Source organism: Balaenoptera borealis (genome assembly GCF_965194805.1).
Source record: "Balaenoptera borealis genome assembly, chromosome: 11".
NCBI classification, from domain to species: domain Eukaryota; kingdom Metazoa; phylum Chordata; class Mammalia; order Artiodactyla; family Balaenopteridae; genus Balaenoptera; species Balaenoptera borealis.
In genome coordinates this window covers 16,000,755-16,021,375 of record NC_138868.1, presented here as the reverse complement: position 1 = coordinate 16,021,375, position 20,621 = coordinate 16,000,755, and the positions used below count along the sequence as shown (strand labels likewise).

The 20,621-nt window shown below is 56.2% G+C and overlaps 2 protein-coding genes across 9 annotated transcripts in view; one reads left to right on the top strand and one right to left on the bottom strand.

Annotated features, from left to right (window-relative positions):
• TSPAN18 (tetraspanin 18) overlaps positions 1 to 15,930 on the top strand; it is a 182,404-nt gene extending 166,474 nt beyond the window's left edge. For all 5 annotated transcript variants that reach the window (XM_082342346.1, XM_082342342.1, XM_082342343.1 and 2 more), the window contains 5 exons: positions 3,254 to 3,328; positions 4,276 to 4,374; positions 4,921 to 5,103; positions 12,509 to 12,592; positions 14,669 to 15,930. In XM_082342346.1, the coding sequence (XP_082198472.1) occupies positions 3,254 to 3,328; positions 4,276 to 4,374; positions 4,921 to 5,103; positions 12,509 to 12,592; positions 14,669 to 14,716 (489 nt within the window). In that variant the 3' untranslated portion in view covers positions 14,717 to 15,930. The remainder of the gene's footprint in view (positions 1 to 3,253; positions 3,329 to 4,275; positions 4,375 to 4,920; positions 5,104 to 12,508; positions 12,593 to 14,668) is intronic.
• TP53I11 (tumor protein p53 inducible protein 11) overlaps positions 5,110 to 20,621 on the bottom strand; it is a 30,407-nt gene continuing 14,895 nt past the window's right edge. For 3 of the 4 annotated variants that reach the window (XM_082342347.1, XM_082342348.1, XM_082342349.1), the window contains exons 7-8: positions 20,507 to 20,608; positions 17,765 to 20,029 (exon numbers count right to left, since the gene is read on the bottom strand). In XM_082342347.1, the coding sequence (XP_082198473.1) occupies positions 19,896 to 20,029; positions 20,507 to 20,608 (236 nt within the window). In that variant the 3' untranslated portion in view covers positions 17,765 to 19,895. Of the gene's footprint in view, positions 7,998 to 17,764; positions 20,030 to 20,506; positions 20,609 to 20,621 lie in introns of those variants that run through there. The other variant, XM_082342350.1, reaches the window with a different exon arrangement.

Sequence of the window (20,621 nt, the reverse complement as noted above, 5' to 3'; positions counted from 1 at the left end):
CTGGGCACCCCTCTGCCTCGCTCTGAGGCTAAACCCCAAGGGGTCCCAGTGACCCTTAGCCCTGGGGACAATGAGTCTAATGTCAGCTAACGATCAACTCTTCTAAAAACACGTTTTCCAAACACTCCTGTTGATCAATTTTACAGCATTTTCACGTACCATGGAACAATTTCAGCCTATTGGTGAGATTGTGTGGCATCCCCTTTTTCTAGCTGCTCAGCTATATAACTAGTTCAAGGAATGTTTTTAACCCATTTTTTGAAAGATTCACATTTTTAAAATATTTTATAACCAAGACATGCTAAATTGTAAGAGAACAGCAAAAAGAGATGAGTGTAATTTAAAAGTGATAAATGAGCTGAATTGTTCATGAAGTGTGTAAATTTGGTAAATATTATTAGAAATGAGAACTAAAAGCTGACATGCTGTAGGCAGATAGGTTAGAAAAGTCTGGAAATGCTCACTAGTAGGCAAAATAGCAGTTTTTACCCCTTGATTAATTTTCTGAGCCTAAGCAAAGTGTGATAAATTTGATGTTCAGGAATTACTGGCAAATGTGTCCTTAGGCAAATGGGATGAGGTCAGATTAACTCAAGGCAAACAAACCCTGGGAAAGGCCCTGGTTAGGGGAAGCCCCAGGAAGCATCAGCCCTGTGGCCAGGTCCAGGAGGAACCCCTCCAAATAACCGGTAGTAATCCTGTCAAGCAGGAGGAAATTATTTCATGCCGGAGAAGTTAGCAGAAGTGACATTGTTACTGATGTTGGCCCCAAAGCCCTGCACTTTCCTTCAGGTGACTTAAACTCACACACTCATGTCACCCCTCAGTCCCCATGCTTGGGGAGACCTGCTCCAGGCAGGAGCAATGGCCAGGAGATCTGCAGACCCCCTTCCTCTGGGGAGGCCCGCTTTCCCCATCAATGAGTTACCAGGTTCATTCTTTAATTTCATCTCATGAATCTTATGTTTTTCATCTCATGAATTTCATTTCATGAATCATGAACCTTGGCTCAATGGAAACTCCATGAGGATGGGGACCACATCTGCCTTAGGTGTATTTGTTTACCAGTACCTAGCACAGTACCTGGCACAGCTTTAAGTGCTCAATAAACAGCCCTAGAATGAAGGAACAGAGAGGAGGTAGTCTCAGAGGTGTGGGTAAGAACATGTGCTTTGGAGTCAGAAAAACCTTGTTCTAATCCCTGCTCTGCCACTTCCTGGCTGTGTGACCTGGGGTCAGTTACTTAACCTCTCTGAACTTCAGGTTCCTCATATGTAAAATAAAGATAATAATACCTCCTTCCCAGCCATAGTGTTGTGATCAGGGTTCAGTAAGAAAATGTGCATCTTGCTTAACTCTGTTCCTGGCACATATAAGCATTTGATAAATGTGAAAGCAAAAGGATTGGTGTCAATCCACAAGAGACCCTGCAGGCCATCTGAAAGTCTTAAGACTTGGAGGCTCTTCTGGGTTCCAGGATAACATGGTGTTAGGAGGCTGTGTTCTGGAATCAAGAGTTCCTGTGTTTATCCCATCTGGGCCAGCTTGGTCAAGTTCTACCCTCTCAGGGTTCTAGTTTCCCCATCAGTAAAACAGAGGTGTTGTTGATAACAGCAGCTGCTACTCCAGGCTGCCCAGAGGGTTCAATGAAATCACCCATGTAAGAGCCACAGTGCTTAGGTGTTAAGCACCGCATAGATTGTAGCTGTTGTTATTTTTCCGGAGATCGCCCATGCCAGCCCTTGTCTCCAGGAAGGCCATGCTTCCTCCTGGTTCTGATCCACCATCTGAGCTGTGCTCACATCATGCCAGCCTCGTGCACAGCGCTTCACCTGCATCCTCTCGCTGACACGGTGCTAAGTCCCCTGGAAAGCGCACGCAGGCTCCCAGAGTGATGGGCACGCAGAGTTCACGAGTTCTGTCTCATCCATAGTTTATAACTGTCTAAGCCGAGGTTGATAGGCAGAGACAGCTCAGTCGTGTCGCTGGGGTGGAAACCATTTCTGAGGCCGCTCTTTGCCAGCCTGAGGACTGCCAGCAACTCCACCGAGAGGGCAGAGGGCGGGGCGGGGCTCCGTGGAGGCCATGTGAAAGAGAACCGGATGACCGTCTGTCACCAGCCAAATGGAGATGCCAGGAGCCCTGCCAGGGCCCTCCATCACTGTCACAGGGATGAGAGGCTGCAGAGGTGGGGAACATACCTCTCAGCCCAAGGACCAGCTCGTGGAAGTGGAAGGGGATGGGATGGGCATCGGGGCCAGGGGCAGCCTGCCCGGGATGCAGGTGTCCCTCTGGCACTCTCCTTTCTGGTTAGGGAGCTCTGCCTCCCAACCTCTGTCCAAGGTCACCCCACACAGCTGACTACAGCAAGGCTGCCCCTGACCTGCTGGAACCAGAGCCCCAGGGTTCAGAAGAGCCACTGCCAGGCCAGCCCTGAACTGTGCTCTTCAGCAGAGAGAGAGAAGGGGTAGCGTGGTGCTCTGAATGGAGCTGGATTAAGAGGATAGGATTTGGTCTCAAATTTTTGAGCTGCACACCTTTGGAAGGGAAAGTTATTCTCCTTCTCTGGCTTGTTTCCTCCCCTGTGGAAATGGGGGCTAAACAGAAAAGAGACCGTGGGACAGGTGTCGGGTTCTGTTGCCAAGCAAGCCTCTATGAGACTAGAGACCATGGGCTTGAACCTGGCGAGACCTCCCCCCCACCCCCCGCCCCTGTGGCTAAGGAGTGAACAATGCACGCCTTGTGCTGGCTGATCTGTTTAAGCCAGGGGCTCTCCTTGGGTTTGGACATTGAAAAAAACAGAACAAAGCCTTTGGCAGGTCTAGGAGATGTTTCATGTCTGCATCCTGGACGGATCACCTCACTCTCCATCCTAAGCTCTCCCTGAAAGCAGTCCTCAGACCAAGAAGTTTGGAGAAACCTCGGGACCTCTATGGGGCAGCTGCTGTTAGCACTGAAAAGTCAGGGAAGATATATGACTGGGGTCTTCCTGGGATGAGGATAAAGTGACAGAAACCTTCTGACCGGAAGAGACAGGATCCAGGAGAGAGACAACCCTGTTGGCTCCAAAGATGGGTTGTTGGTGTGTTTATTATGGAAAATGTCTGGCTTATGGCAGTTAAGTTCCTCAGTCTTTCAGAATCAGTACGTTGCGTCAGTTGTGTGACAGATGGAAGGGCGCCTCGGCAAGCGGTCACCTGTCGCCTTCCCACCCGCCCTCGGGGCTCACGAGCCTGCCCCCTTCTCTCTGCAGTTCTTCCTGTTCATCCTGACCATCTTCTTGGCGGAGCTCTCGGCAGCCATCTTGGCCTTCATCTTCAGGGAAAACGTACGTACTGGGCCCCTTGTGCTCCGGCCCCATTCATGGCCAGCCCCTCCCTCCCCAGAGGGTCTCATAGAGTCAGTGCCCTCTCATCCAGTAGTTCCAGCCCAAATCACAACCCACCGGCCCAGCAAGGCCCCACAGCCCAAAGAGAGACCCCCGTGAGCCTCTCCCTGCAAGGGCTTTTCCAGAAGGTCAGAGTCAGAGGGCCCTTAAGGGTCTCTGGTCTTCCCAAGCATCTGGTGCAACCCCACACCTGATTCTAGAATCTTCCATTCCACACCTTGCCCAGCTGTGGCCCAGCAGTTGTCATCTGACAGTCTGAGGATAGTCAAAGAGGCTGTCCCCCCAGCACAGAATGTGTGCCATGCAGGAGAACAGGACACAGCCTTCTTGGATAAGACCCTGGCAAGTACGAAATTTGGGCAACTTGCCCCCATAGACGATCTTATCACAGAGGCTCCAACCACCCGGGTCCCCGCCCTTCCCTGCAGCAGGGAGCAGGGTCATACCTCTCACACGGTGGCTTCTTCAGGGCCTGGGACGCAGTGCATCCACTTGGCTCTGTCTGAGGAACAGCTCAGGGTGGGGGTAGGGGGGTGGTGGCATGAGGGGCGAGCGCCCCCCTGTGGACCAGCCCTCCCTCTGGGAGGAGCTGCAGGGCCGGTGGAGGTTCCCAGGTGGCCCTGGCCTCAGGCTTGCTGAGGCCCGTGTGGGTAGACTGCATTTTCACATCGGGGATCTGACGATGCAGGGAGGCCGCAGGTCCTGGGGTTGGAGGTGAGGGCCTGCCCCAGGTTAGCTGCCTAGGAGGAGGATCACTGGTACCAGGACCCTGAGGCCTTCCCCCTCCCTCCCCCTCCCTCCCCCGGAGCAGATCGATGGAGAGGCCAGGGAGGGGAGCCCTGTCAAGCTGCTGTAGATCTCAGCCTGCCCCCTCCCTTTGCCTCCAGCTCACCCGCGAATTCTTCACCAAGGAGCTCACCAAGCACTACCAGGGCAACAACGACACGGACGTCTTCTCTGCCACCTGGAACTCCGTCATGATCACGGTGAGTGGCCCCGGGGATGCTGTGCGCAGTCCGAGCCCTGATGCCCGGTGCAGCCAGTGTCTGGCCTCCAGAGCCCGCCTTGTTCACGTGTCTGCAGAGACATCGGTGATCACTCAGGCACTGCTCCACCCAGCCCAGACCGGGCCTCGGAGCCCTCATTCGCACGGCATGCTGGCAGCCATTGCCCATCCATCAGAGTCCAGACTCAGGAGGAAGCCTGTTTGCTCTCCCCGTCTTGAGTCCTCAAGCAATCGTAACGATCATCGATGATAGTAATCATAGCAACTATTTATTGAGTGCTAAGTGCCGGTGAGGTAGGAGTGGTTACCACCACCCTCACTTTACAGATGAGGACGCTGGAGGCTCAGAGAAGCTGAGTGACTTTCCCACGGTTGCACAGGAGGAGCTGGTGCAGCCAACCCACACCTGGGTCTGGACTCCGCCCCGGCCCGCCGCTTCACAGTGGCCTTTGAAGTGGCTGTGTGTCTCTGCACCCTCATACCTGGGTCCAGCTCCCATCCCCCCTTCTCTTTGCTCTCTTCCTAGTTTGGTTGCTGCGGGGTCAACGGGCCTGAAGACTTTAAGTTTGCATCAGTTTTCCGACTCCTGGCTTTGGAGAGTGGCGAGGTGCCGGAGGCCTGCTGCCGGAGAGAACCCCAGAGTCGGGACGGGGTCCTGCTGAGCAGGGAGGAATGCCTCCTGGGAAGGGACCTGTTCCTGAACAAGCAGGTACCAGGCCCTGCTCCCCCAGGCAGGGGAAGCCTGTCCATCGGGGCTTGGGTGGCCAGAGCTGGGTGGGTGACAGTGTGGGCTCTGAAGGCCTGAAGGCACTCAGGGAATCCCATGGAAATGTTGGCTGTGATATGGGACTCCTGAATGGGGGCTGAGGAAGGCTCGATGCATGCTCCTGAGATCCAACCAAAAGGGGGAAAGGATGAGAATGTCAGACAATCCATCAATGGCTGTGAGCATTCAGAGCCCTGATGCCCGGTGCAGCCAGTGTCTGACTTCCAGAGCCCGCCTTGTTCACGTGTCTTCACAGACATCAATAATCAATCAGGCACTGACTGAGGAGTGGGCCTTTTGGCTGGGGTTCAGGGGTGACTAGGAGTTTTCCAGTGTTCCAGGTAGAACACTCCCTGAGCTTCTGGTAATGCAGGTGTCAGGAGCCAGAAACAGAATTACACAGTGGGGGCCCCTCCTCAGCTGTGCATTTGATTTGGAGGGAAACTCACCTTTGCCATGTGAGAGCACCTCCAGATCCCACAGGAGCAAGGTTTCCCTGACCTTAGTCTCCAGGGTCTGGGAAGCTCCTAGACTTCTTGGCTTCTTTTACAACCCAAGGACTTCATCTCAGTCTCAGAAGAAGCCCTTTCCCTTCCTGTGGTGCCACCTCTGGGGGCTGCAAGGGCCCCTGCTATGCCCCCTCCGTGAGGCAGACAGTGCCCTTGACCTTGATCCCCCTTCCCACTGACCAGTCCCCATACACCTCAGGGGTGTGTGTGAGACCAGGCTAGGCAGAGCAGTGGGGGGAGAATGAGGGTGACCTGAGCCCCACACCCCTCACTTGATTCGGCCTTTGATGAGGCTCTCATGGCAGAGTGCCAGGTGCAGGGGACACAGCAGGGGACAGCAGACAAGACCCCTGCTCCTGCAGGGCTTACAATCTGGTTAGAGGAAGCAGACGATAAGCAAGCAGCCAACACATAGCAAGTCATAATTTCACACGAAATAATAATTTTACTATAAAGAAAATAAAACTAGATGATGGGCTAGAAGGGACTGGGGTGGGATGGGGGCAAGGCTCAAGTCAGGCCTCTTAGAGTCCCGGGGGGTGGGTGGGGGATGGGAGTTGGGCTGCGGCCTGACCCTGACTGTCTGATGAGACTCTTTCCAGCCTCAGCTTTGCCTCATGAACTCAGCACCCTCATCCCCTGCACCTGCTCATGTCATGTCCAAGGACTCATCAGGCCCCAAAGCCACATTCCTCTACCCCGTATGGTCCTGCCTCCCTGCACTGGGGGAAAGAGACCTAAATAAAGAAACAAAGGTCCTGGAATCAGGCTGCTATGAGCTGGGGGCAGGGGCAGCGCCCCAGGAGTTAGGTCTCAGCCGTGAGGAGAAGCTGCAGGGCGTGGGGGGATGTTTCAGGCTGTGACGTCAGGCAGACCTGGGCTGTTAGCAGCTGTGTCACCTTGCCCAAGACACACTCTCCGGACCTCAGATTCCCGACACAGTGGCAGAGACTGCTGGCTGCCCCCATGCTCGGTTCATGCTTCCTCCTTGGAAAGAGGAGGTTTAGAGACCCCGTGACCACCAGGTAAAGCCCCCCTTTCCAGCCTCCCTTGCAGCTAAGCCATATGACCCAGTTCTAGCTGAAGGGAGGTGAGCAGAAGTGATTTGTGCAATGGAGTCGTGTCCTTAAGAGGAAGCACTGTGCCTGCCCCTCCTTCTCCCCCCCCAACCCCTGGCTGGTGGTGACAGCCATCTCGGTGACAGCCATGGTGACAGCCGTCTCAAACCTTGCAGAGGAGGGTGGCCCCCTAGAAAGTCAGAGCATCAGGGCGCCTGGGCCACTGACAACTCCATGGAGCAGAGCAGCCAGCACAGCTTGGGGGTTGATAAAGACAAACAAACTTCTACCATTAGGACTGCCTGCTGCCCACAGCCAAGCTTCTATCCTAAGGCCCCTTGTGAATTGTTCAGGGAGGCTTCCCATGGGCCCTGTTCTTTTAGGGCTTCATCCTGACAGGCTTCCCACTTCTGGATTCATCCACCATTATGATGCCTCCTTCCATCTCCTGGGTGTGGCTTTGAAATTGAAGTTCATCAGAGAGGTCCCTGTGCGGCTACATTAGTTCTTTACGATGACTCTTCCCCTGTTTCTCATGAGGATTACCAGAGATTGACTTCTGGGATTCCTTTTCTGAGACACTAGCATCCCTCCTGAGCATTCTTCCCTTTTAAAAGCCTCTGCTGAGGGACTATTTCTATTTGATTTTTCTCCAAAGCCCACTTCCCTGAAGCCCAGGATGCATTTCTGAATTTGCCTCACATCCTCATCACAGTTTTGAGTCAGTGAACAACATGTTTGATTCCAAGTAACTGAAAATCTAAACTAAAAGGGTTGAAGCAAATGGCAAGAATTCTGGAAGACAGTGGCTTCTCATATTTATCAGTGGCTCCATCATGTCAATCAAGGCCTAGTCTCTGTGATCCTTGTGGCCTTTCTTTGTGCTTAGTACTTCATGGTGGCAAAATGGCTGCCATGGCTCCAGACATCCCACCCATGGTGAAGACAGGAAGAAGGTGGCACCAGCTTCTTTCCCAGAAACCCCCATCAGACTTCTGCTTCGGTCTCACTGGCCAGGACTCAGTCATATGGCTGTCAGGAGCTAAGGCAGAGTGCACTCATCTATGGGTGTAGAGTTAGTCCACCAGCCCTGTTTATCACTGAGTGCCAGTGAAGAGAAATAAGGAAATCCCCAAAGGTGATCCATGATGAATATCCGGACTCCTCCATTGGTATGAGTTGAATCCACCATGGCAGCTTCTCCTGCTCATTCCTCAGCCTTCCCTGGGTCAAGATAGTCACCCAGGCAAGTCAAGAATGTATTCCCCTGCTGGAAAAAAAATATCAGGGAGTGTACCAGGAGATGGTGATCTTGCTAGACCTTGACTCCAGGCCAGTATGGTGACCACCAAGAGGAAAGCATCCATTTTTCCCACTTGTCAGGGTGGTCTTAAGTGTTCTCTCCCCACAGCGTCGCTGTTTCTCTGCTTTATCCTCAGTGCTCCCCGCCCGCTTCCTGGTGGGTTGTGACTACGGGTGCTGCTGTGCCTCTCCGAGACATAAAGTACTACACTCTCATCCTCCTGACGAGGGAAAAACACTCCAGCCAGAGAGTGAGAGTAGCCTGTTCAAAGGCCCTGGGGTAGGAGGGAGCATGGTGTGTTCCAGGGACCAAGAGAAGGCCAGTATGGCTGGAGCACAGTGAATAAGGCAAGACTAGCTCAAAGCGAGGGTTTCAGCAGGACCAGACCATGCAGTGCTGACGGGCCCATGGCAAAGATGCTAGAAAAGCAAAGAAGCCCATGTCGAGTTCTACGTGGGGTTGTGGCCATGTTGGCCCTCTGGCTGCTCAGTGGCCAGGGGTTAGAGATGGACCTGAGTGAACAGGATGGATTTTTATACTGGTCCCAGTGAGAAACAGTGATGGGTTAGACCAGGATGGTGGCAGTGCAGACGCTGAGAGGTGTATGGATCTGAGAAATGAATCAGGAGGTAAAATGGTGGTAGGCCGACTTTGGGGAAGGCAGGATGAGGCGGTGATGAGGGTGAGTCCATAGGTCCTGGTTTGGGGGAAGATCTCAGATCTGGTCTGAGGCAAGCTGAGTGCGAGGTGCCTTTGGGACCTCCAAGCAGTGGTAGCCAGTGGACAGTTGGACTTAGAGGGCTTGGGGGAAGGTCCATGCTGGACGTATAAATGTGGGTGGCCTTTGTGCTGGCACCTCCGGCCTAGCTGCCCTCTGTCAGATTAGGTTGGGGGGGGGGGCGACTGGTCGGGAGCCAGGGGTGGGGGGATGTTCTCTCTCTGCAGAGACGGAGGATGGGTGCTGGCGACAGCGGCACAGCTAGGGGACTCGCAGTCTGTGGTGGCAGCCTGGGGAGAGATGGTCCCCTGCAGCGTCTCGCTGGGCAGGGTCAGGATAAGGGGTGGGCATCCATCCTGAGGGTGAGGAAGAGGTGATACCCCGGACTGTAGGCAGCTCCGGGCCCTGAGCCAGGGACCCCGCCTGGGTGAGCGAGAACCGAGGCTTCCTGGTGCAGCTCCTGGGAGCTTGGACTTCCCTCAGTGTAAATACGCTTCCCTGCCTCCTTGGGTGTGACCTTGAGCAAGTAGTCAGCTGCTCCCTCCCTCCTTTCCTCTTCCCCGAGGGGCTGGAATGGGGACTAAGTCCTAACAAGCACATGAGGCCACAGCAGAGTTCTGGCCAGGGCGGACACTCGCTAAGTGTTGGCGGCATCTTCCGTTCACCCCCTGCCCTCCCTGCTCCCTCCGAGGGCGTCTCAGTACCAGGGCCTCCATCAGCCAACTGGTCTGCTCGATTCAGCCCGGGGACCCAAAGGGTCTTTGGTGCCACAGCTCAACAGAGGGCAGATGAGCAGTTAAGGCCCCAAGTACCTCATCCACAGCAGATGAGGGGCGCAGGGACGTCTTCCCTCTGGGGACAACTCCCACCCACCGGCCCGGGTGAGGCACATAAAATCAACTTCAAGTTCAGGAAGGGATTTACTGCTCCTCCTGCCCCTTGTAGTATAGGTGTGTGTGTGTGTGTGTGTGTGTGTGTGTGTCTTGTGCACGGATCCCCAGGGCCATAGAGTGTAAACCCACACACCCAACTCTGCACTCAGACACTTCCTGCCACCCAGGGGCAGAGAGAGAGAGAGCATGGTCCTAACGGGACCGAGGGCTGGCTCCCTGCCAACACTGTTAAACGTGCTTTGTCTGGAGCATCTCATTTTATCCTCACACAATCCTATGAAGTAGTTAGCCTACATAGCCCCAGTTTCTGGATGGGGCAAGTGAGGCCTAGAAAAAGTAAGTACAGGACCACCTCAGAGATACTGCGGGTTCCATCCCAGACCACGGTGATAAAGAGAGGGACACGAATGTTTTGGTTTCCCACTGCCTATAAAAGTTATGTTTACACTACACTTTATTAAGTGTGCAATAGCCTTATGTCTAAAAAGACAGCGTGCATACCGTAATTAAAAATGCTTTATTGCTAAAAAAAATGCTAACCATCTCCTGAGCCATCAGCGAGAGGTAATAGTAACGTCAAAGATCACTGATCACAGATTCCTGTAACACATCTAATAATAATGAAAAAGTTTGAAATACTGCAAGAATTACCAAAATGTGACACAGAGACATGAAGTGAGCAAACGCTGTTGGAAAAATGGCACCAACAGACGTACTTAACGCAGGGTTGCCACAAGCCTTCAATTTCTAGAAAAACACGATATCCATGAAATGCAATAAAACGAGGTATGCCTATCAGTTCGCCCAGTAAGCAAGTGGCTGGTGTAACCACCACTTCTCCCCGGGTTATTGGTGTTTCTTGTCTGGAAGGCCCCCAAACTGCACGACAAAGCCAGTGTCGGGGTAGAGGGGTGGTGTGGAGCAGTGGGTGCTGTCTTTGGCCCCGGGAGGCAGGTGGCAGCCAGAGGGGATGACGGGGGGCCAGAAGCCTCCCTCCCAGGCTCCTCCCTGTCTCCCTTCCCTTCCCTCCAGAGTGGGCCAGCTTTCTGCTGCCATTGCTCTACATGTTGGGGTTCTGATGCTTTAAAAAGAGCTAACCAGACCAAGGGGGTTGGCAGTTTGAGTTCTGCCCTGACACGGGTCTGCAGGCGGATCCAGGATGGCCCTGGTCTGGCCAGGCGGATGGGGCTTCCCTGCCAGCTCTGAAGTTGCCTCCAGCCACTCTGGGTTCCTGACCAGCTGGCCTGTGGGAGGGCGCCCTTAGGGCTCCGATCACACAGCCCTTAGCTGGGCTCCCAGTGGCACTGCTGAGACAAGGCCCGAGCTCAGCTAAGACCTTCTTCCCTTGTTGTCCTTGCTGGGACTGTGGTGTCTCAAAGCCCGGCCATGGCAAAGGCATTAGAAATCACCTGGGGCATCTGCTCACGACGTAGGTTCCTGGGCTCCACACCAGATCCCCTGATCCAGAGTCATGGGGGTGAGGCCTTGGCATCTGCATTAACAACCTCCCAGATGATTCTGACACACTATCAGCCCCAAGAGCACTGTGGATCCAGGTCATCGTGCTGGAGGGGTCTGTTTACCTGGGTACATTCTATTTGCTGCTGGGTGCTCAAAGCGGGGCCTGTGGGAGCCTTCCCTGCCCAGCCTCCAGCAGGAGGGTCTCATGCCATCCGCCTGGCCACTCTGCCCAGATCACGTCCTGCTGTCCACCTGCCCGGGCTCAGCCTCATGGCACGTCATTTCTACTTCCGACCAATGAGGCGGGGCTTCTGGGTGATTGACAATGGGCGTGAACACCCAAGAATCACCTAAGAATCACCCAAGAATCTTAACAGAGCTCAGAAACAGCCAGAGTCACCCAACAGGGACCAGGCATGATCCTCACACCCACCGGGGGGCTCTTCCCTTTGCAGTTCCTCTGACTGGGCCCAAAGAATATGCAGGTTCTCATAATAGAAAGAAAATTTTCCCCCTTTAAAAATACATTTCATTCAAGGCAACTACCATGCATCAGTCTCTGGTCAGCATGGTGCTGGGGGAAGGAGCATGGACATGAAGATGACCAAGACGTGAGGCACCCAGGGTCGGATGGGGCTAAGGTCACGTGCTGGCAGCTTCTGGTTTTGCTCGCATGCTATCCCTCTCTTTCTCTTTCTCTCTTACTGGGTCCATCTCTATCTGTCTGTATATCCTGAGGACTGCTTGAGAAAGCAGTAATAGCACAGGAATTCAATCCATTTAGAAGGGGCCCTGTGAGAGCTGGGCTGGTCCTGGAAGGCTGCCTGGAGGAGGTGAGGTATGTGCTGGGTCTTGAAGAATGGGCTGTGTTTCCTTAGGGCAGAGGCTGCAAACCAAAATCCAGCTGCCAGGCTGGTAATGGGAAGGAGTAGAGAGGGTGGGTGTGGGAAAACAGGGGATGGTGGTTCCCCAGGGAACACCTGTCCCCAGGTACTGCCACGTAGAAATGATGGCTTACCTCGCTGGATCTTCTGATTTTATGAGAGAAGCAAGGAGCCCAGATATTTATTGGAAATTTCCCAATATTCCAATCAAAAAAGAAGAAAGGGTCTGTGGCTGATTAGGCAGCAATCAGGCTGGCAGTTTTCAGCCCCGCCTGAGGGGCTGGAGGGCCAGGAGGGTCTTTGGTGTATTGCTGCTGAGTGGCTGAGCTTATGGGCCTCCTGCCTCCCCCGCTCCTCCCCACCAAACTGTCCCAGCAGCGGTGTGACAGGGTAGGCCTGCTGCTGCCTGAGCTTTGGGGCCACATGCCAGTTCCCAGGCTTCACACCCCAGTCCTGAGGCTGGCCCTTGACCTCTGTCCCTCCTTCCTGGCTATGGCTTTACCTCTGGTCCTTCCCTCCCAGGGCTGTTACACGGTGATCCTCAACGCCTTCGAAACTTACGTCTACCTGGCCGGAGCCCTCGCCATAGGGGTGCTGGCCATCGAGGTAAGTAAAGGCCCCCGCTTCTGTGGCTCCTCAGAAGCAAGGCAGACACCTACACAGGGTCTCAGGCAGATCCCCCATGGCCTGCACCCCCAGCCTGCCTCCGTCTCCAGGCCCTTAACCCAGGACCCAGTGGGTCCCCACTGCAGGGACGATGCGCAGGTAAGCCCAGCCGTGTCTGTCTGCTGCCTGCGAGTCATCCTGGGACTCTGGACACATCTGAGCAAGTCTGCGGGCAGTGGGGATGGACAGGCCCTGAGAGTCACTGCCCTCACCCCTACCCACAGTCCAGAGTGAACTCTGACTGGAGGATCAACGCAGCTGATTTGAGGGAGGGGCTACAGCCTGGGCTTCTAGATCAGGCCCATTCTCTGTGGGGTGTTCAGGGCCTGCGGGGCCTTGTGAACCTCACAAGCGCGCGTTGAGCCCCAGAGGTGAAGACAGAAGGGACCTGAGCCCCCTCAAACGGAAGGTAGCCGCGGACTCTTGAAGCCACCACTAGGTGGCGCTTTGGCCAAAGGGCGGAGCTGCCCCTTCCCTTCCTTCTACCACCCTCTCCCGGATCTCAAACCCGCTGCCCTGGGAGGTTGGACAGAGGGCTTTGCCCAGGCCCGCCCATCTCAAGAAAGGGGCCGTCAGTCTTCGGCCAGCCAGGAAATGAAATCAGGCCGCCCTATCCTCAGCGTTCCCCCTCCCACCTGGCACCATAAACATGGCCTTGCTTAGCTTCTTACTGTGTCCTACAGCCCTGCTTAGAGCAGTTTTGTGGAGACTATTGAGGATGGGGAGAGGGAGGGGTCATTCATTCATTCATTCGTCAAGCAAAGAGTGAGCCCCTACTGTATGCCAACGCTGTTCTAGGTGAACAAGTCCTCTCCTAGGAGGAAACAATGAACAAGAAACACAAATCAGTACCAGGCCCCCTGGGAAAACGCAGGCGTGGGTCCCCTGCAGGAAGAACATGGGCTTCTAGAGTTCAACTTCCAGCTCTGCCTCTCCCCACGCACAGGATGCCCGAGCCACAGTTTCCTTAACTGCAACATGGTGCTAAAAGCCTGCTCCTAGGGCACGGTGGGGCTTACAGGTGCTGGGGACTACGTGCCTGGCGTGTAATGGGGGCTCGCTAAGCAATGCCTGTGTTCCTGACCTGCTGCCCTCACACCCAGCCCATAAGCCCAGCTGTGGCCTCTGTGCCAGGCAGAACCCTGCTCTGATTCGGGGACCTTCACCGTATGCCTTGCCTCCTCCACCCCACTGTCCCTCCTGGAGGTTCGGCCATGAGCCTGTGGTCTGGGGACTGTGCCTTGCGCTACTTGCAAGAGCGCTGGCATGGGGGCATCAGCCAGTCCGAAGAAATGGGCATCTCTGAGTCAGGGTCTCTGCACACCCCACTACCCCAGGGGCCCTTAGACAGGTGTTCAGTGACTGTGCTCGTAGTTTGGAGAAGGGCTGCATCTTCCTTGCTTATTAGTAACAATCCTGGTAACTTCTAATTAAGCATCTACTATATAACAGGCCTCATTACATCGTTAATTGCCTTAGACTTCAATCTCACCTCCTTCCTGTGAGCTGGAAGGAGGCGAGTGCAGGGGCTATGAGCATGGTCTCTGGAGTCAGAATACCTAGTCTCCAATCCTGGATCCTCCATTTGTAGCTGTGTGACCTTAGGTGCGTTACCTGACCTCCCTGTGTGTCACTTCCTGGTCTGTGAAAATGTTTCTGAGACAGCACTTAGAACCGTGCCCGGCACGTGGTAGGCTCTTGATACATACTCAGGCCCAGAGAAGGGAACTGAGTATTGGCCCAAGTTTGCTGCTGGCAAATAAGGGAGCCGGATTTGAACCCATGTCCAAAGCCCACTTCTTTTCATGACTACACGGCATGAAGGGGACCAGTGACTGGCAAGAGGGGCTTGCCCCCAGGGCAGTGTCAGGAGTGCCAGCAGCAGGAGTGTGCTAAGAGTGATGGGTGAGCCCCCTTCCTGTCCCAGAGCAGACAGCCCCTTCGCGTTGGGGAGGGACAGCCCCCCTGGAGGGCTGTGAGCCCAGCCTGACAAGCAAACTCCTACTTTCTTTGCAGCTTTTTGCCATGATCTTTGCCATGTGCCTCTTCCGGGGCATCCAGTAGAGGGTGTGGCCTGAAGATTGAAGACTCACCCCACCCACCACTGCCCAGCACCCAATGCCCTCCCCTCCCCCTCACCCCTGCCCTCTTGGCCCTGGGGGAGGAGGTGAGGCCATGATGAGTGGCCAGGAAATGGGGCAGAGGAAAATAGCTATTTTTTTAACAAAACAAAATGAAGGCAAAAATATGGACTGATGTAGCCCGTCTGGACTCCGGAATGGGCGCCATGGGGTTCTCCGCAGGGGCCCGGGCACCTGAACCCAGGATGCAGACTGCACTAGAGACCAAAGCAACACCAGGGCCAGGCCCCCTCCTTGGTGCAGCCAGATCTGGCAGCCCGGGACCTGGGCCCTCAACTCACAGCTTCAGGATCTGGTGCCAAGGAAGTAATAAGGATTTAGGCAAGAAGGAGACAAAAGAAAATTGTGGAGAAAGGTTGGCAAAGCCCAGGGGCCCTGAGGAGACCTGGTCACCATGTCCTTGAGGACTTGGAACCTACTTGGAGTCCCTGGTCCTCCGAGGATGGAGTTGTCCCTGCCTCAGGCCGGGGCCAAGAGTGGGCTGCAGATGCTGGATCCAAGGATGGCCCAGCCGGTAGGGTCCGTGCTTCCCCATCTGTTGGAGCAAATAATCTGGAAAGCCCAGAGAGGAGCAGTTTCTCATCCACAGTCACACAGCACATGCGTGACAGTTCTGGACAAGAACGCCGCCATCCCCAGGCTGCCTGTCACTCCTTCCAAGGCTCTGTTGGTCCCAGCAGACCTACTGCTCACACCCCTCCCTGGCCTCTGCATCCTGGTTTCCCCAGAAGAGAGCGGGCAAGCTGGTCAGGAATTGCCTCTTCCCGGCTCCACAGCTAAGAAAATCCTGGACTCTGCCCTCCCTGCTCTCCCTGCCACCTCCCCACACTTTTCTCTAAGTCCCAGGAACACACACATGCACACACACCACAGCCCCTTTTCTACACTGCCCACCTTTCCTCCACCAACTCCACCAACTCCCTGGCCCCCAGGGCTGGAAGGAACCCCCAAGAGCATCTGCTTCTCCTCTCCTCACTCAGAACTGCCACTCGGATGTCTTCCAAAAGATCCCTGCCAAGACTTCTCCACCTTCTTGCACACCTCCAAGGACGGGGAGCTTACTACCTCCCAAGACAGGCTTCTCTTTGGACTGCTCTGACTTTAGCATCAGCTCAATACACGGAAGAGGTTTCTGTTTTTCTGTGGTTCTGTCCATGGCATCCCACTTGCTCTCTCTCCTTCCCAAAGCGTTAAGGCCACACATTGTCCCCCCCGAGCCCCGTTATTTCCAGGCTAAAGAGGTGCCCCAGGGCACCTCATCATTTCTGCTGTGACACGGTTTTCCTGTCCCTTCGCTGTCCATAGCACATTTCTGAGTGTTTCCTCCAGGATCTGGCAGGGAGAGGTTTCCCCACAGACTCACACCCACACAGCACCCACAAATCAGCCCCTCATATGCAGGTCTCAAATTCTAGACCAGTGTTAGCAACTGTATTGCAAGATGCCTCGACCCTGATCAATCAGGAGCGGCTGCCAGAGGTTGTGCGGAGAATCTGAGGCTTGGTCTGGACTCAATGGGGGAGGACAGTGTAATCTTGATTAGTGATGTCTGCCAAGTAACTCCAGCTTGTTGAGGGATGGGTGTGGAAGGGACAGTATGGTGCCCGCTCTCCTCTTTTCATTGTCCCTCTTCAGGGTCAGGGAAGAGCCCATTCTATCTCAAAGGCCCTGTGCCAGCTTCCAGCCTCCCCTCCAGCTTTCCAGCCACTGGGAGACAGAGCAGTGGCCTAGAGCCCAGTGTTCCCCTGCTCTGCCACCTACCCCCTTCTGAGATGCAGCCAGAGCTCTGTGCCTGCTGTAAAGATTTGGTTTCACCCTCCCCCCATTTCTCCCCTTCCCCCTTGCGCTCACCCTGCTGTCCTCACCAGTCCTGGCCCATTCTGGGCTGGGTCTTTCCACATTGTCCCTGTATCAGTCTGCCCTGGCAACTCCATAAATGATGTTATGAACTCCCTAGCGACTGGGCAACCCCAGGACCCAGGGGGCCGTGCAGCTTGTACCCCAGCGCAGGTCTCTAGACCACCCACAAATTGGCTCCAACTTCCTGGCAGAGGCAAAGGGCTGGCATGAGGTTGACAAAAAAAAAAAAAAAAAAAATCAGGCTGGCTAGGCAGGGCTTAGGGTCAAATGGGGCAGCTGTGTAACTTCGGTCCAGGGGCGCCCCAGGCGTCAGGGCCCCATCTGGTCCCCACTGCCCAGGAGAATCTGGGGCCTTCAAGGTAAGACGAGCCGGGCATCGGGCACTATCCCCTCTGAGCTCCCGAGAAGAAAGGCTGGTCCTGGAGGAACACCTGGGTGAGGTGGGTTTGAGGGCAGATGTAAGACTCTCATCCCCAAGGGCTCTCCAGAAAGGGGCCAAGGAGCCCTGGTCTGCCCCCACTGACCACATTCTGGGGCTGGAAAGGGGAAGCAGATGTCTCTGCTCTGCAACATTAACGCAGGCTGGTAGCTATTTGCAAGGCTCCCAGCGGCCATCCTGAGGGGGCATGAGAAGGCAAAGGCCAGCGGCAACAGCCCATAATAGGTGCAGATGGCAATTTGGGGCTGCTGGGGGAGGCGGGAGGGTAGGAAGTCTCTTTGCTGAGACTTCCTGACCCCGCTAACAGGCCAGGTGCCAGGGGAGACCTTGCACGTGGTCACATAACCCGCCCAACACCGAAGGCCACCTTCCCTGCTTAGTGGCTGGGCACTGGGGCCCCTCCCCGGCCTCCCTTGTCCCCGCTCTCCTCTCCATGCCTAAGGGGCCCGACAGGATCCCCCAAACCGGCCGAGGCCCAGCACTCCCATCTGCCTAGAAGCCCCCTCTTCCCCTCCCCGGTGGGTCCTATGTCGAAAGTCTATTTTGAAAACTCTTAAGTGTTCCTTGCGGTAGGTAGCAGAGCTAATTTATCAAGTTTATTTCCTGTGAGCCTCCCTTTTTTATATTCTATATCAAGAGGAGTTTTTGTAATATAAAGCAGGACGCCCACACTGATGGTTTTGCACTGGTTTTTGTGACTGTTTCTTACAAAAAGAGAAAGGAACGAAGAATAAATAGTGACCGTGAGGAAAGGTGGTCTTGGTTTGGGGGCAGGGTGGGGAAGCTGGGCCGAGGCAGGCGGCCGGCAAGTGAACCGGGGAAGGGGCATTCTGGGTTCTCCCCAACCTTTAGGAGGGACAGAGCCAGGACAGCATCGTCCCGGCAGGCCCGCATTACCACCCCGGGGACAAGGTCCTGCCACCCTCCCTCAGCTTGGCTGGCTCTGCCCCCGCGGACGCCCGGCACAAAGCCCGGCTCCAGCGCCCGGACTTCCCCCTGCCCTGCTAGCCTCCCGGGGGAAGTCCATCCGCCCAGCCCAGCGGTCATTAGGACAGACCATCCGCCGCTTGGCGGCGTGCTAGCCAGGCCTCCAAAAGCATGGGTCAGCGCAGAGGACATGGCCTTGGCTTGGGGGCGCTGCCCACCAGCCAATACCACTTCCCAAAGGCTGCTGTGGCTCCGGGCCTGCCTGGGGCTCAGCGGTTGGGGGCAGGGTTCTGCGAAGAAGCATGAACTTCAGCCTCGAGGGATGGAGGCCAGGAGAGGACGGCCCCTCCCTAGTGTCCAGCCTCCCTTCCGCTCGGCCGCGGTTACCAGCAGCACAGCCTTGGGCGCCCAACCCGCTGGGCCTCTCTCCTCGGCTGTGTTAACAGCGGTGGTGCCGTGCTCCGCTGGGCACAGGCCGTGTCCCTGCACGTGTGGCTGCAGGGACAGCTGGGCACGGGGGAGGGCAGCGAGGCCCAGCGTGGGCAGGGCCCGGGCCCAGGGCGCAGCAGCCAGAGCTGGGCTGCACCTAAGGACCAACCATCTCACCCCTAGACACTCTCTTCCAAGACGGGAAGCGAGTCTGGGGCCGGGGCTGCTTCTCTCCACACCTGTCCCCAGGACACGGGGGCTGCCATTCCTGGGGTGCCGGAGGGAAGGGGGGCGTCGGGTAAAGGACTCACGGGGGGCACACAGGCTGCCGGGCCTGCAGGGGTCTTCATCTCTGAGGGAGCCAGCTGTCAGCCTCCTCCAGGGCATTTGATGGGGGCTGGGCATGAGAGGAGGCGGCTTGCTGAAATATTTCTATTTTTTGCCCCTGCTGAGCTTGAAGGGCACCCAGTCCTACCCAGCCGGGCCTCAGAGGCACCCCAGGCCAGAGGGCCAGAGGGAAGCACCCTGGGGAGGCGGGGAGGGGGGATGAGGGGGCTGAGCCAGGTGCACATCGGACCCTGGAGGACATGCCAAGTGATGAAGACATGCTTCTCTCTCTTCCTCATCCACAAACCCCGTCACTTACAGGTGGCCTCCATCTGGGGTTACCCGGGTGCCCACCTGTCAGGGCCGGCCTGTGGCTGAGGCCCTTGGCAGCCTCTGGACCCAGGCCAGTTGGGAGAGGGGGCACCTAGGGGCCTTCAGGAGCTGGGGTGGAGGCAGGGCAGCCAAGAGCGAGGCCCGAGGAGAGGCCGTGGCGGCCGGGGCTGAGGACAGGGCCCTGCTACCTGCAGCCCACCTCACAGAAGGCGGAAAGGGAGGTGCCAGGGGTCAAAGACGGACCCCTGCCTGCCAGCCCGCAGCTGCGCTGTGTGTTTAGGGGGCAGAGGGTCCCCTGCATGTGGGGAGCGCCCACATGGAAGGGAAGGGGCCCAGGGTCAAATTCTAAGGTTTTCCAGGCATGGGCAGAAGCCAAGTTCAGCTGCTTGGGCATTAGACTGGCTGGGGGCCTAGGGAGAGGACAAGGAGGCAGTCCACAGCCTCTCAAGAAAGAAGGGTCTTGTGACAGAGGGGCAGAGAGCCTGGCCTCAGCTGGATGCCTGTGACTCAGGCTCTTCCTTGAGCATCTGTCCAGGGGATCCAGAGGCCGAGAGACCCGTGAACGGGAGGCGTCACCGTGTGGGGGGAAGGATGGGGGGCAGAGGCTCCATCCCTCCCCAAACCTGAGGGCCCAGGAGGTCACAGCGTTCGGGGAGTGCCCAGGAGGAGAGCAAGGCGGCCACTCCTGCCTGCCTGGGGCAGGGTCCTTCCTGCCTTCCGGAACCAAAGGGAAGCCGAGGTCCCCAGGCCTCCCTGCCCCAGAGGGGCCCCCTGGCCCGGCGGGCGGCTACACTTTCTTGGGTTTTCGGCCGACTTGGTAATAGAAGTAAACGCTGATGGCGACAAAAAGGAGGCGGCTGGCCAGGAGCAGCAGGATCCCGAGGGACACGAGGCCCGTCTCGGCTAGCGTGGCAGTGACCACTGTGGGAGAGAGGCCAGGAGGGGACACAGGTCAGAGGTGGGGCTATCCCTTACCCCCAGCACGGGATGCCATGGGCCCCAGGGTGGCTGCCTGACTGGCCCCCGCCCTGAGCTGGGGCACCCTATCAGCTGCCAACCCCATAGATGTGTCTTCCGTGATGCGCCCCACGCGGCAGGTACGGGGGGCGATCATGTGGGCAGAACTGGGTGTGTGCCATCACACCTGTGCTGGGTCCACAAGTGAGCAGTGGATTGTGGGTGCACGGGTGTGTATGCAGGAGGATACAGGCACATATCAGCTGTGTGAGCACAGGTGTGCAGGTGTACAGGTCAACCCAGCCACACGCGTCCCTCCCCCTCGCACAGGTTTTCATCACTTCCCAGAAACCAAGTGGCAAGAGTTGGGAGGCCAGGGGCCAAGCTGCCCGCACCCTGTACCCCATCAGCTTCCCCATCACTGCCCACCTCAGGACTCACCCAAGAACTGGACCGAGAAGTAGCAAGCTTCGGTGAGCAGAGTCCATCGGATGATGACCTTCTCAGCCGTGTAGAGAGCGTTCCACATGATCAGGGAGATGCCTGAGGTGGGGGA